This window comes from Lepus europaeus, chromosome 10 (genome assembly GCF_033115175.1).
Source record: "Lepus europaeus isolate LE1 chromosome 10, mLepTim1.pri, whole genome shotgun sequence".
NCBI classification, from domain to species: domain Eukaryota; kingdom Metazoa; phylum Chordata; class Mammalia; order Lagomorpha; family Leporidae; genus Lepus; species Lepus europaeus.
Window position 1 is genome coordinate 124918399 of NC_084836.1, and position 14956 is coordinate 124933354.

At 61.2% G+C, this 14956-nt stretch overlaps 1 protein-coding gene across 4 annotated transcripts in view; it reads right to left on the reverse strand.

The window, feature by feature from the left end:
* Nucleotides 1–1257: 1257 nt before the first annotated feature.
* Nucleotides 1258–14956, reverse strand: part of DIDO1 (death inducer-obliterator 1) — a 43017-nt gene continuing 29318 nt past the window's right edge. For all 4 annotated transcript variants that reach the window (XM_062204460.1, XM_062204461.1, XM_062204457.1 and 1 more), the window contains exons 13-17: nucleotides 14233–14764; nucleotides 13052–13205; nucleotides 12482–12571; nucleotides 11679–11874; nucleotides 1258–5700 (exon numbers count right to left, since the gene is read on the reverse strand). In XM_062204460.1, the coding sequence (XP_062060444.1) occupies nucleotides 2519–5700; nucleotides 11679–11874; nucleotides 12482–12571; nucleotides 13052–13205; nucleotides 14233–14764 (4154 nt within the window). In that variant the 3' untranslated portion in view covers nucleotides 1258–2518. The remainder of the gene's footprint in view (nucleotides 5701–11678; nucleotides 11875–12481; nucleotides 12572–13051; nucleotides 13206–14232; nucleotides 14765–14956) is intronic.

Consider the following 14956-nt stretch of genomic DNA (forward strand, 5'->3'; position numbering starts at 1 on the left):
TGGGGGCAGCTCCGCCACTGCCCACGTGCTCCTCCGTGGACGCCGGGTCCCGCCCCACCCATCTCCAGGGGGCGCGCGTTCCGTGACACCTGTGTCCGCCCGATGCCTCGGGCCGCCCAGCTGTGGCAGGTGGAAGTCCCAGCTGAAGCGGGGAGAGGAAGACGTCGAGGAGCCGAAGCCACCGCGGCCCCGTCGTGGCTGCCCCGGGCCCGGGCAGTGGCCGCGGTGTGCAGCCGCTGTCCTCCCAGGGTGCCCGGTCCCCGTCTCTGCTGGTGGTCGACCCGGGAGCTCCACCTGCCGGACACTGCGGCCTCCGGACCCAGGCGCTGGACTCAAACTGCATTTCTGGAAAGCTAAACGTGGCCCGGGACCCACCTGTGCCGCGGTGAGGTCAGAGCCGGCCCTGGGAGGAGGGGGCAGGGCCCCGGGCCCACAGTCTGCAGCCGGGCACTGCCGGCTGCCGGGGCCGCCCTCCCGTGGGCGCTTGCTTCGGGGTCCCCCAGTCGGGACTGGAGGTCAAGCTCCACCGAGGGGGGGGCTGTCCTGCCTGGGCCGAGGATGTGTGGGTGCACCCGCTCACAGCTGGATGGACACAGGGACTTGCTGACAAGCTGAGTCGTGGCCAAAGCACCACACCGACACCCGCGATGCCAGCCTTTGGGACAGGCGACGTCAGCACCTGCCCACTCCCTCCCAGCGGGGGCGGTGCACAGCTGGACGGGCCAGGCAGGGCGGGGGACCCTGGCCAAGGGGCATGGCCATAGCCACACTGTGCCTGACCTCTGTAGACCGGTGGCTCCCCGTGAGGCTTGTGGTGGCTTCGTGGTTCTTGCTCTGACACCCAAGGACCCCAGGTCAGAGCCCAGGCGTGGGACCCTCCTCCCTGCATGCCTGCCGGTCCTGTCCACAGCTGGATGTGGGCTTGTCCCGAGTTCAGGACAGAGCCCCAAGAAGGCGCCACGTGATCAAGGTGCCCACACCCAGCCTGCAGCTTCCCCGGCTCAGGGTGGACACCTGCAGGGGCCACGGCACCCTGTTCTGGAGGCCCTGTGGGCAGCAGGTGATGGCTGTGGGAGGCCCGGGTTGAATGCCTGGCTCAGGCCTGGCTGGGCCTGGGCCGTTGGGCTGTTTGGGAGTGAACCAGCAGATGGACCATCTCTGCCTTTCATGTCATTTTTTGGAGGCTCACTGAGACGGGAAACGAGAACTTTCTGTAGATGTTTATTCTACTCAAGTAACAAAACCTATCAAGTCCGTGTTTAATGTACAGTGATATAATACTCTGCAATATAAAATACAATTTACAGAAATTTCTATCAAGTAAACCTAAAGGAACACACTTGATTTTTACATTTGTGTATTTAAATTAGAAAAATTTGCTTTATATGTAAAAAAAAAAAAAAAACAAAAACCGAACCCTTCACATCCTATCCGACGCTGGACCTGCCACCCTGCCTGTTTGATGGACACGTGGTTTTACCACCCCCAGCTGCGAGGCGACACCGATGGGGTAAGAGGCTGCACGGAAGAAACCAATTCTCTCATCTTACATCTGCAAAAGTCATTTTATGAAAATATAAAGTTACCAAAGTGTATGTGTACAGTCAGGTGGATCAGCCGGCAGCAGGGGCCGTGCCCCAGCTCTGACTGTACACGAGGCCGCTCCATTTGATCCCCTGGAAAACACAGCAGCTGGGAGCCGGGGGCCAGGAAGCACTGCTGGTGGTGAAGCCCGAGACAGCGTTCCCGATCCAAGCCCACGCCACCCTCGAGGTACACCTGTGGGTTAATTTTCTCCACCAGGTTGGTAAAACGAGAACATCTTTCAACAAATTGTTTCAAATGCAACGCTTTCTCTACTAGGACGGACGGGGCTTTAAGTCACACTTTTGAAAGGACGCCTTTGAGGGGGCAAATAAAGCTGAGCCAAACTGCGAACTTTACCTTTTGGTTTCTGGATGGAAGTTGGTAACTCAGATTTCTTTATAGTGAAAGAAAGATATATCTGTAAGTTTCGGGTTCCTAAACGTTCTGGACGCGCGTCTCGGGCACCAGCCACCCCGGCCACGGCTCGGCACACGCAGGCATGCGCGCGGCCAGGGCCTGTGCTGACCGACGCCCCCACAGGCAAGAAGCCAGTAGCGGTGTGGTCCAGGGCCCTCCGGGAGTCCCTTAAAATTCACAACAGTCAAGTTACTGGAAAAGATAACTTTATAATCTCAAAAAGCAATATGCTTTTGTGGACACTTTCCCATTTCTGTAATTTTAAATGGAAATATTAAAGAGTTCTTACCTTTAAAAAAAAGTATCAGAATTGTAAGAGGTGAAATTTTGTAAGAAACCATTATACACAAAATTACAGTAATTTCTGAAGTCCAGAATTTGCTATCTGTGTCTACGTTCACAGCTATTTCAAACTATTTGTTCAATGCATTTTATGACCTTGGCTTTTGAAAGGACCTGTGGGGGCTGGGCCTGTCTGCACAGGAGGCCCCCCTGGTCCGGGTGGGCCGGGCCCCTAGGCCTGGGCAGAGGCGGCCTCGGCCTTGGGGTCCCGCGCGCTCTCCTTGCTCTTGCCCTGGTCCCTGCGGTCCCGGTCGCGGCCCCGCTCCCTGTCCCTGGCCTTCTCGCGGTCCCGGTCCCGGTCCCGTCTCCTGTCTCTGTCTCTCTCCCGGTCCCGGTTCCTGCTCCGGCTCCGGTCTCGGCTGCGGCCCCGCTCCCTGTCCCTGTTGGCGCTCCGCTCCCGGCCTCGGTCCCACTCCCGGCCGGCGTCCTTGTCCCTGTGCCGGTCCCACTCGCGGCTCCTCTCCCAATCCCGCTCCCGGCTCCAGTTCCTGCCGCGCTCTCGCTCCCGCCTCCTGTCCTCGAAGCCCCGGCCCTGCCGACTCTCGGGCACTTGGGCTTCGGGCTCGTCCACTGGTTTGTCTTTGGGTCCGGCTTCAAAGCGTTCTCTCGGCCTCCCCTCAAAAGCCTGGCCTCTGTACTCGTGGCCTTTGGCCTCCCGGAAATCAGGAGACCCCCACTGCGCGTCGGCCTCGGGGCCCTGTCCGGATGAGCCGGGGCCAGCCTCGTCCCAGCGGTCCTTCCTGTGCTGTGGGGGGTGGCTGGGGAGCTCGAGTAGGGGCCGGGGCCCCGGCTTCAGCACCTGCGGGGACTGGCCCTGGAAGTGGAAGCGGGCTGGCGTCTGCTCACTCTTCTCAGGAAAGGGTGCAGAGCCCCTGGGCCCAGCCAACGGCAGGGGTGCAGGTGCCCTCTGACCCGCAAACCTGGGTGGCGAGTTCACTCTTTGCTCTTCAAACTGCTGTGGCTGACCCCCCCTGGGGCCCGGCATGAAGGCCGGTGCTTGGCCTCTGGGGCCTTCAAACTGGCCGGGATGGGGGCCCCGGGCATTTTCAAACTGGCCAGGGTGGGGCCCACGTGGACCCACAAAATGGCCAGGGGGTGGTCCTCTCTGGCCTCCAAACTGGGATGGAGGGGGGCCTCCCCGGGGCCCTTTGAGCTGAGACAGCAGAGGCCGCCTCTGGCCGCCACACGGGAAGGGCACGGGGCCCCTGCTGCCCACACAGGGCGCTCGCTCTGGTCCTTCAAACTGGGCGGGCGGGCCGGGCGCCTCGCTATACGGGGGGTCCTGGAAGTCCCGCTGCTCCCCGTGGAGGTCCTTGCGTTCTTCAAACTGGGTCGGCGCTGCTCCTCGTGGGCCGCCGAGGAAGGGGGGCGAAGGGCCTCTAGCATCCCCGTAAGGAGGGGGCCCGTGCTGACCCGCGAATAAGGAAGGGATGGGCCCCTTCTGGGCCCCGAACCTGGCAGGCGGAGGCCCCCTGGGCCCGTCACTTGGAACGACGTTCTCCTCGGGAAATGAAGGGCCCGGCCCCCGCGGTCCTGGGAAGTTAGAGCCGTGAAGCGCTGACATCCCAAAAGGGCGGGCCGGCTCACGCTGGCCCTGAAACGGGGGCGGGGGCGCCCCCCCTTTCTGGCCAGGCAGGGGGAACTGGGCGGGGCCCTCCCCAGCCCGGGCCAGGGGCTCTCTGCCCATCTCAGCGCCGGCGGCGGGGCCGTTGCTCTTGCCGGCACACTGGCTGTGTCTGGGGCTCTCGTAGGGGGCCCCGCCGAGAGGCCGTTCCTGAGCCGCGAACGCGGGGCTGGGGAAGGGGTCCCGCCCTGCGGGGGAGCAGAAGTTCTGCCCGTCGCTCTGCAGAGCGAAGCCGGGCTGCAGGGCGGTGCTCGGGGGCGTGGGCAGCAGCACCCTGCGGGCAGGTCTGGCCAGGCCGTCCCCAGCTGCCACGGGATGGACGCCCTCCATGGGCAGCTGGCCGGGGTTTCCTGAGTACTCGCCCCTCAGGCTGTCCTGCGTGGGCATCAGTGGAGGTTTTTCACCTGGAACCCATGGAGGAGGTGTCGCCTCTTCCTCCTCCTGGGCCTGCGCGGGCCCCTGGACCCCAGGAGTCCCTGCGGGAGGTCCCCTGGCTGCAGGGCCGGGCTGGCTGCTGCCTGCTGGGGGCTTGGCAGGCCCAGCCTCGCCGCTCTCCGCGGCCAACCGCCTGGCCTGCCGCGGGTCCCGCCGCTGTCGCGTGTCTACACTCTGCTGTGCCGCGGGGGCGGCAGGCACAACGGACCTGTCTGGAGCCTGCTGCTGCTCGGGCTCCAGCAGCTCGCCCTTGGTCAGAGCCGCCTTCGGGGGCGGTGACATCAGCGCATCCGACACGGAGAAGTGGGCCATGGACGCGCCCACGGCCGCCCTCTGCTGCCTCAGGGCCTCCTCCTGCTCCTCCAGCTGCCGCTTCTGCTCCTCGATCTGCTTGTTCAGCTCCTCCAGCATCTTCTGCTGCTCCACCAACGAGGGGGTGGGGGCGTCAGGGGCGCAGCCCGCGGCCCTCTCTGTGGGCTCGGCCCCAGCGCCTGCACACATCCTGTTGGGCAGGTCGTCAACAGTCACTTTGGCTTCCTCTAGAATCGTCTCATCCTCAGGGTCGTAGGCCACCTCTTCCCTCTCCGCCACGTCGGGAGCCGGCTCCGGGTCGTGGTGAGCCCCCGGCCGGGCGGCGAGCTGCGCGCCGAAGGCTCTCTCGGGGCCGTACTCCTCCTCGGGGTCGTAGGGCCTGTCATCCTCTTCCTCCACTGGAGCCTTCTCTTTGGAGAACTGGCCAAACTGCTGCACGATGGGGTCCAGCAGGGGGGCTGCTGGGGTCCCACTGTCCAGCGGGGCCTTGGGGTCCTGGTGGGGAGCCGGGGCAGCCCCCCCAGACTCCTTGGCCTGGGTGTCGAAGGATTTTTTCTTCCCGAAGAGAGCCTGCAGGATGTGTTCCAGCGGCGAGGCCGTCTTGGACGCCGAAGCAGCGGCCGGGGGAGCGGCCGCCGGGGCCGCGGGTGGCGCAGCAGGCGCCGAGATGGGGCCAGCGGAGCCAGGCTTGAGGGGCGGCAGCACTGTGGACACGGGCGGCTCTGGAAGAGGGGGCGGAGGCGGGGGGGATGCAGGGGGCGTGGTGCTGCCCATCGGGTCCGCAGAGCAGAGCGGGTACCTGGAGGGCTTCTTGTCGCTCAGAGGAGCCGCGGGGACCTTGGGGCCTGCTGAGATGTCAGCTTCGTCCTGGAGTCGGCTCCGCCTCTCCTCCCCCTTGTCCAACTCTGCAGCGTTTGAAGGGCGTTTTATCTTTTGACAGATCACAAGCCCGAGGATGATATTCGGACGCGGAGACTCAAGACCTGAAAAACAAAACTGGTATTAAGATTCTAAATCCGGTCCCAGCCCTCGGCGAGGTCAGTTTTATTCAGGGCTCTCTCCAAGGGAATAAGGCAGAGGGAGACTGTGACAAACCCAAACATCTGAGGTGCTTACTCCAAGAGCCCGGGGCATTCTGACCCATGATGGCACGAGGCCACCTCCCCAGTCCTGACCGCGGCCTTCGGAGTGGCAGCCACAGACTAAAGCCCACTCAAGCGGTGAGCAGACTCCCCCAGGGTCAGAACCTGTGGGAGGTGCTTCTGAAACTCCGCCTACTGCTCCAACAGCCGCGTGGGAGGAGGGGCTCCATGCAAACGTCACCGCTAGGCCCGGAGGGCTCAGTCCACGGGGCGGCCAGGTGTGTTGCACACGGAACTTGGCTGCTTGTCCTTTCAGCTGCCCTTCCTGTCTACCCCACTAACACATAAACCAAAGCACTCTAACAGCGAACGTGCAACGCCTGACCAACTCAACAGTGCGTAACCATCCGTAAGGCACAAGCCATTAGGCAAACCCATTAGTCTACTGCGTCAGAATTACAGTGTAGAAAAAAAGAAAAAAAAAGACATGGACTGAAATGGCTAAAATAAATGCCTTTTAAGCTCGAGCATTCCTGGATCAGAACCACTTAATGCTCAAGTCTTTGCTCACCGCCACGTGGCCTGGGGATCTGTGTTCAAAAGCCCTTGTTTCTTTGGAGTTGTGCTAACGTGGATTAGACATGTTGTGCTAACGTGGATTAGACATGTTGTGCTAACGTGGATTAGACATGTTGTGCTAACGTGGATTAGACATGTTGCGGTCCCAGTATGGACCCCCCGCCCTACACGTGATAAACCAAGAATACCAAGAGGGGAACCCAAACCTCCAAGTCACAAAAACCCAACTTAGGACACACACACAACAATCATAGATGCACGGTCAGCCAACTGCAAGTTTAACTGACTTGGGATCACTGCACATAAAAGCTACCCACACCGTGCTTCCTTCCTACAACCAAGACGAGAACCAAGGTCTTCCTGTTCTCTCTGTGACTTCCAAAGATGATCACAAATCTTCAGACTTCTTTGGGGCACCATCACACAGTTCTAACCACAGCTGTCATGGCTGTGGAGAAGCTGGGCAGGTGGGGGAGGCGGGCCCCGCCCCCCCTCCCCACCGCCGCAGTGGGAGGTCTTCACGTGCACTTTGCAGGCGCGGAGCCCAGGCTGACGCAGGCCAGCACCCTGCCACGTCCCTCCCTCACAGACACGCCTTCCCAAAGTCCTCTGCCAGCCCTCCTTGGTTAACAGTGGGTCGGTTGGGGGAGGGGCTGCACAGGGCAGGCAGCCGGGGAGCCAGACAGGCCACAAGGGACGTCACACCCACAGGCCCCTGCTTGGCAACCAGTCAAGCAGTTTCCTTCTCTGAAGGTGAACTACGGATATTCTAACAGAACTCTCGGTGTGCACAGCAGCTGCTTACTCCCGAACACTTGACTTATTCACACCACAGCCTCAGGAGGATCGGTTTTCAGTCGCCGCTAGACAGCTTCGCACGGCAGCAGCAAGGGCTCGGCGAGGGGAAGCCAACGTGGCCTCAAGGGGCTGAGCCACCTCGCACAGGGAACAGGTCCCACGACAAGGGCCGCTGTCAGGCTTCTGGCACAAACCAGTCAGGTCAATAAACCACAGGTCCCCAGCAAGCCAGTGCTAGGCCCGTCTGCACCTGACAGCTGCTCTGGGCTCGGCCTTTGCTGCCCCCCTCGGCCAAGCCAAGGTGGCTGATTACTCAGCATCTCCACACAGCGCCCTGGGGTGGGCTGGAGCAGGACGCAAGTGCTGCAGTCCTTAGCCTAACGCAGCCCCGGCCTGGCACATGGCCGCGATGGGCACTGGGACTCCACTCACCCTGCGCCTCCGAGGCCACCTTTACGGGCAGAGGGCCAGGCGTCTGCTCCGAGCACGAACCCCAGGAGTGTCAGGCGTGGCAGACCTGGCTGCAGCCCCAGGGTGGTGCAGACGAGGATACCAGACCACCCTCCACTGCCACAGAAGAGAGTGGTGGCCAGGCCCACTCCCCTCCAAGCCCCCAGAGGGCCAACGTTCCCCACGCTGTGCAAACAGCCCCGGGGAGCCCCGCAGGGCTGTGTCCCCAGTCTTCCTGGTAGAAGGGCTGGCTTCAGACGCAGCGATGAGACCAGGACATGGGACAAGCAAGCAAGGAGCCAGGGACACGTGTATCTGGGAGGGTGTGTGCCGGTCAGAGGCGGGCTGTGTGCCCAGCAGTGTGGGCACAGGCAGGGGCCCTCCTAACCCAAAGCCATCAAATGACAACCTCACTGCTGAGTGAGATGGGAACCCGCTTCTATCTGTCAAATTTTCAAACCTGCCGGAACACAAAATTGTGTGGAAGTTAATAAACGATAGTTCATAACTGATAGAAAGAGACTTGGCAAGTATGGGGGAAAGAGAATACCTCCTGCACCCCACCCCACACGCACACGCTCAGAGCCACCCGCCCAGGCCTGCACACAACCCCGGGCAGAGTGTGCTGGCAGGGGCTGTGCTGCCACTGGGCACTGTGCCGGCTTAGGAAAGCAGGGCAGCCAGGAGCTACCGAACGGTTCCGATCCAAACAACAGTGACCAGTTTCCACGAAATACTTTATTGATCCAGAAGGAGAAAGCAGTACATCCATGCACCTCGCTCAGTACAGTTTCTGTGCACAGCTGTCGGTACAAACACACGGACACCCACGTGCTTACCTGGAAGAAGAGAAATCCCCACCTACTGAGGCAGCAGCCAAAGTGAACACAGACAGAAGGCACCGTGGGGGTCTGTGCTGGGGCACAGGGGGCCTGCTGCTGGCCTGGGAAAGCAGGGGCGGACAGCACGAGTGCTTGGGCCCCTGCACCCACGAGGGACCGGGAGAAGCTCCGGCCCTTGTGGCCATTTGGGCAGTGAACCAGTGGATGGGAGGTCTAACTCTGCCTTTCAAGTAAGAAAGTAAATAAACAAATAAAAGGCACTCTGGATGCACACGTCTCTCCGGGAAGTGAAAACACTCCGGGAACAGGACCCTCCAGGGGCCAGTGCCCCCTACCCCTCATCTGGGGGAGCCACAGGGCTGGAGCAGGCAGACAGCCCAGCCCCCCTGACTCAGGCACGGGCTGGGGGCGTCAGCAGCAGTGTGGCTGGCTGTCCTGGCTGCAGTCCTGGTCCCGTCAGGGTCGCGGTCGGAGCCCAGCACGAGGAGGCCCCTGGCTGACCAGTCGTCCAGGAACAAGGCTGGGACTGGGACTCTGAGGTCCCAGGTCTCTGGCTAAGCACACCGTGCAGCTGGAGTTGGCTAAGCTGGGAGAAGGTGGCCACCTGCACTGGGCTGCCCTTGAGACAGTGCTCCATGACCCAAACCGTCACCGTGGGACACAGACAAACCAGGGCTTCCGCACACAAGTCTTACAGCTGCCAAGGACAGAGCTGTTCCCGGAGAGCTCGGGCAGGCGCAGGGATGCTCTGGACGCTGCTCTGAGGTGCGTGGCTGCTGAAGACCCAGGGAACAGCACCCTCCAGTCACTGTGGCCGAGCATAGCTGGACAGGAACCCAGCGGTGGCCAGGAGCCAGGGCACCGTCCCCTGGCCATGTTCACTGCTCCGCAAGCGTGAGCAGCAGGCCTGCGGAGGATGCTGCTGGCAGGGGCACCTGGGCCGGTGCTGGCCGAGGACCGATGTAGCAGCCCACCCGGGGCTATTCTGTGTTCGCCCCACTGAGAACTGAAGGGCAGCAGCCTCACTGTGATGCTGAGCGCAGGGCGCGGGGCCCACACGGACCCCACAGTCCTGCCACCTCTGTGACTTAGGCCGAATGTGGCATGGGCAGCAAAGGGATCCCGGGTGAGGGACACCCGTGGGCCGCTGGGGCCAGTGCCAGCTGTGCGCTGGGTGCTCATGTGGGATGGTAGGCTGCCACCCTCGGCACAGCCTGTGCTGGCCAAAGGCTTCTGTGCAAAGATTTAGGGTCTGTGAGGACAGGAACCAGGGGGATGGGCCCCAGCCTCCCACAGCCAGCCACACGCGTGTGCACACACACACACAGCCACACTTGCACACCATGAAACCAGGATACACATGTACACACCTGTATCTTGAAAATGCCAAAGTACGTGTCCCAGGTGGGGCAGGGTAAGGCTGCTGGGCTGCAGAGGGTGTTTGGGGGCAGAATTTCACTGACTGCTACTTTCCTAAAATCCTCCTTCCTGTTTTGAAACATATTTGTTCTTCACTGTGGACAGGAACCCGTGGCTGTGCGTGCCCCTCCAGCCAGCATCAAGGCCTCAAGCAAGTGCTGTGAGGGTGAGTGTGACGTCCACGTGGCCGGGCACCCAGTGTGCATCTGGGTGGTCAGTGCCCCACACAGCTAGCGTGAGGCAGGCCTCCTCTCCCCCTGTGCTCCTCACAAGGGAGGCGCTGCACCTCTGTCCTCTCTCACGAACCTCGCAGGAGGCTTCCCCACGCCCCGAGCGCACCCCGTGCCCCGACCCTGCGGCAGAGAAGGGAGACCTTGCTCTACGTTGTTACGAGGGGTTCCAGGTGCACTGCTCGCCCTGCTACAGACGAGGCTCTGCACCGCAGCCAGCAGCTCATCACGGCGAGGGGCGCTCGTGCCCAGGGCCGGCCAGCTGCTCCTCCCAGGCGTCCGACAGGTCAGCTCCGGGTTCTTCGCCCCAGCAGAGCCAGGCGCCTCCTCTCTCCATACAGCCGCCTGCCAGGCAGCTCAGCTTCACCCCAAGTGGTCTGACAGGCCAGACTGAAGCATTTTGCTTCTAACAAGTATTTGGCTTTAAAATAAAACAACGCAAGGCCGCTGTTGTGGCGTAGCGGGTAAAGCTGCCACCTGCAGTGCCGGCATCCCATATGGGCGCTGGCTGGTTCGTGTCCAGCTGCTCCAGTTCCAATCGGGTCCCTGCTAATGGCCTGGGAAGGCAGCGGAGGATGGCCCAAATGCTTGGGCCCTGCACCCACGTGGGAGACCCGGATGAAGCTCCTGGCTTCTTGCTTTGGCGTGTCCAGCCCCAGCTGTTGTGGCCACGTGGGGAGTGAACCAGCGGATTGAAGATCTCTGTCTGTCCCTTTCTCTAATTCTGACTTTCAAATAAATATATAAATCTCTTTTTAAAATACTATAATGCTACCCAGCCAGAGTACTTAACCCTGGGATTACTGACACCAAGTGATACCTTCACGCGCACCAATCTCCGAAGGAAGCGCAGCCTGGGCCCCGGCTCAGTCGGGCGAGGGCAGGGCCTGGGGAGATGGGTCTCTGGCCTCTCCATGCGCCCAGCTGGCATGGGTGTGCGATGCAGCGCGGGCTCTGAGCGCCTGCTGAGCCCGGGCTGGGGCCGCAGTATGCTGAGGGCAGGTCCTGGCTGCACCCATCAGTCTTGGGGGTGCGCAGTGGCTGCCCAACGCCACTTCAGCTTCTGAGGGGTCAGAGCTGACCGAGAGACCACGCACGCCCCCTCGGAATCACCCTCAGTCCTGTACAAACCTGAAGTATTTTTTAGATTAGGTTATAAGTGATCTTTACAACATCCTACTTTCTGAGAAATGAGCAGACACAAGGTAGCGTGCCAGAGCTGGAAGGGTCCAGTAACAGCTGAGCAGTGGCCTAGAAGCGGCCACTCTAGAAGCGTGTCATGTGTCCCTGTGAGAAGTACCAACTGAGGTACTGCAGCTCGAGGGACCCAGGCTCACCCGTCCAGGGTGGAGGACCGAGAGCCAGGCCTCCCCTCTTCTCCCTAGTCCTGGCAGCAGCCTGCGGCTCATCCCTCTCCACTAGCATCTTTGAGACCACGTCTGCCACTGCCAAGGAGCGTGCCCAGCACCGCCCTCCGCACCTTGGCAGCGGCTCAGGAGCCTGCCAGCGAGAGGAAGCTGTGGGTCCCACGTGCCTCAGCACCAAGGAAGTGGGCGCTTACCTGGTCCCTCAAAGGGCAGGAGTTTGGACGGAACCGGGTCCTTGGCACTCAGCGGAATCAAGTAGAGGTCCTTGACGTGCCTGTTGTTGTTGGCGACCACACCGAAGCGGCCACGGCTGCTAAAATAGGAGTAGAGAGAAATATAGGCGACCTCCTCCTCCTCCGTGGCGGGGTGGAAGCGGATCAGGCAGAGCTCCTGCAACGCAAACAGAGGAGGCGAGCGTTCACCTGCGGCTGCCCGGAAGAGCACGCGCTGTCCCGCCTGCACCGAGCCCGCACGCCTCCAGCGGCTGAGCGGAGCACACCGAGCCGCACGGCCCCGTGGCCTTCACCAAACAGCGCCGTGGCGGAGGACGCTCAAGCACCGGTGCCGGGCTCACACCTGTCTGCGGGAAACTCGGAACTGCTCTGTCCACACCCCGACCTTAGACTGGCGTGCCAGTGAGGGGCAGGCCCGGCAGCGTGTGCTCCAGAGAAGTTTGCACCACACACTGCAGGCCAGACAGTTCCAGACCCCTCTCAGGAACGGGGCAGCCACCACAGCCCCTTCCACGTGACACGGCGCAGAAGCACGTGGAGGTAACTCAGCCTCGACCGAGCGCCCTGAGCCACAGCACCGCCACGATCCCACCGTCTGCTCCGTCAACCGTTAAAGAACAAGTGAAGCGCACACACTTGCTAGTGCAGTGTGCGGCACACGCTGGAGCGATCGGCCGCTCTCACAGCATCGCTGGGTCAGGCTGTGGGCTCGGAAGCCCAACGGGAGCGCCGGAGCAAGCAGTGCCTCGGCTGTGAGCAGGTACCTTGGACACGGAAGACTTGAGTTTGCCAACGTAATCCCACACTGTCCTTGGCGCGATCCTCCCGCCGATGTGGATGGTGTCGGGCAAGTCCTAAACAGAAAGCACTCTGGGTAAGCCACAGGAAGTACAGCCCTTTCCGGCACAAGGCCACTGAACCAACAACAGGCCCACGCCACCAAAGCCAAGGTGGCATGAGGCGACCTGCCACGCGGGACCGTGCGTGGAGACTCCCGCCCAGCACCATGCGCTCTCACGCACACATCCGCCCAGTCCAGGTGCCGTGGCACCCTCGCTCCTCCGCTTCTGCCCACATTACAGCAGGAGACCCCACATTCAGCAGGTCCCCAGGGCCTGGCCATGCTCACAGCTGGTCACCACCCCAGCTGAACGGAGAACCAGGACCCCCGGCTTCTTGTCCAGCTTCTGCTCCGTCCCAACCGCTGGCTCCTCCCAGCAGCCTGTTCGCTTCCAGAGCGGTGGCAGTGGCACACGCTGCTCTCCAGGTGAGGTCTCGTGTGGGACTCCCACGAGCGACACAGGCGCGCACACACGCACACTCTGGGTGCTAACCTCACTGAGATAATCCAAGGAGCCAGACACAGGGTACGCCTTAGTGACGAACTTGGCCACACCCTGCATGTTGATGAATCCCTTCCAGATGGCGCTGAGGCGCGACAAGAACAGGCTCGTGTCTCCTTCCGGGGGGGACCGAGAGCCGGAGACACTGGAAACAAACCAACAGGAGGGTGAGCCCTCTGTACAGCGAAGCTTCCCGGCACGAACACGCACATTTTCAGAGAAGCAGAAGTGAGCTCTTGCCAGTTCTGGTAAGTTTACTTTTGCTAATTAACTATGCAAATGTAAACTATGTAAGTGGACGTTTTGGTCAGAGAAAAACAAGCTGATTACACTACAAATGTGGTCAACCACAGATTCAAATTTCAGTTTTCAAAGCCCACACCTCCAGGACCCAGCACTGTGACACAACAGGCTACGCCACTGTCTGTAGCACCAGCAACCCACATGGCTGCTCCACTTCTAGTCCAGCTCCCTGGGGAAGCCACAGAAGGTGGCCCAAGTGCTTGGGTCCCTGCACCCATGTGGGAGACTGGGAAGAGGCTCCCGGCTTTGGCCTGGCCTAGCCATGGCGACTACAACCATTTGGGGAGTGAACCTGGGGGTGGAAGATCTGGCTCTGCCTTTCAAACAAATAAATAAATCTTTTAGAAACCAACAACAAAATCCACACCTAAAGACAATTACACATCCTAAAACCTGTGCCTCTTGGCAAGCATACAGTAGTGTTTCTGGATAAATCTTAGAGTCGCAGCTACTGAGTACCCTACCCCCCCCCCTTTTTTTTTTATTATTTGACAGATAGTTAGACAGTGAGAGAGAGAGAGAGAGAGAGAGAGGGAGAGAGAGGTCTTCCTTCCATTGGTTCACCCCCCAAATGGCTACCACAGCTGGCGCGCTGCGCTGATCCGAAGCCAGGAGCCAGGTGCTTCTCCTGGTCTCCCATGTGGGTGCAGGGCCCAAGCACTTGGGCCATCCTCCACTGCCCTCCTGGGCCACAGCAGAGAGCTGGACTGGAAGAGGAGCAACCGGGATTAGAACCCGGCACCCGTATGGGATGCCTGTGCTGCAGGCAGAGGATTAACCGAGTGAGCCACAGTGCCGGCACCAGCCCCTCCCCTTTGCTTTGTTAATCAAAACACAATGCTCTAGGCTTGTCCGTGAGAACCACACACCTGACACCTGGAGACGGTGGAACCGACAAGTACCGTGGGTCCGGAGATGAGGAAGAGGAAGGCTTAGCCAGGATGGACTTGGGCACCGTCACGGAAGCCACAGCAGGCTTCGGCACGTCGGATTTGCTCTCCATCGCATGGGGACTGTCCAGGTGGGCTGCCGCAGAGGCCATGCCCGCGCCTGACCCACTTGGAGCCGTCCTGGGGTCCCGGCCAGATACTGTGACAGTGGTAACCACCCCACCCCCCGCGGGGGCTGGGCAGGCGCAGAGGCCCTCGAGCGGGGAGGGCTCCGGACAGCCGTCTCCTGGGGGCCCAGGGAGAGGCTTCCTTTCCAGGTGTGGCTGCCAAGTGCCCTCCAGGCCGGGCTCGGCAGCTTCTCCGGGCGGGGCTTCTGGAATCCCGTCGTCAGCCAGGCTGGCAGCGGGGTCCGGGGGGACGCTTCCATCCCCGGACTTCAGGTCGTCCTTCTTAGCGGAGCCTGATAATTTCTGCTTTTTTGGAGCGGGTTCTTCTGACGACGCGACCTGACCTGAGGAATAGCAGAAGGGACGTCGTGAAAACCCGGCGGATCAAAGGCAGGGAGAGCTCCCCAGCGGGCCAGGGCTTTGTGGAAGAATCCAGAGGCAACGGGACAAAGCCAGGGGCTTGAACACAACTGGCTGTAGGAGGCACAACACCACGCTTTGTGTCCAACATCCCTCTCCCCCCAGATTACGCTCAC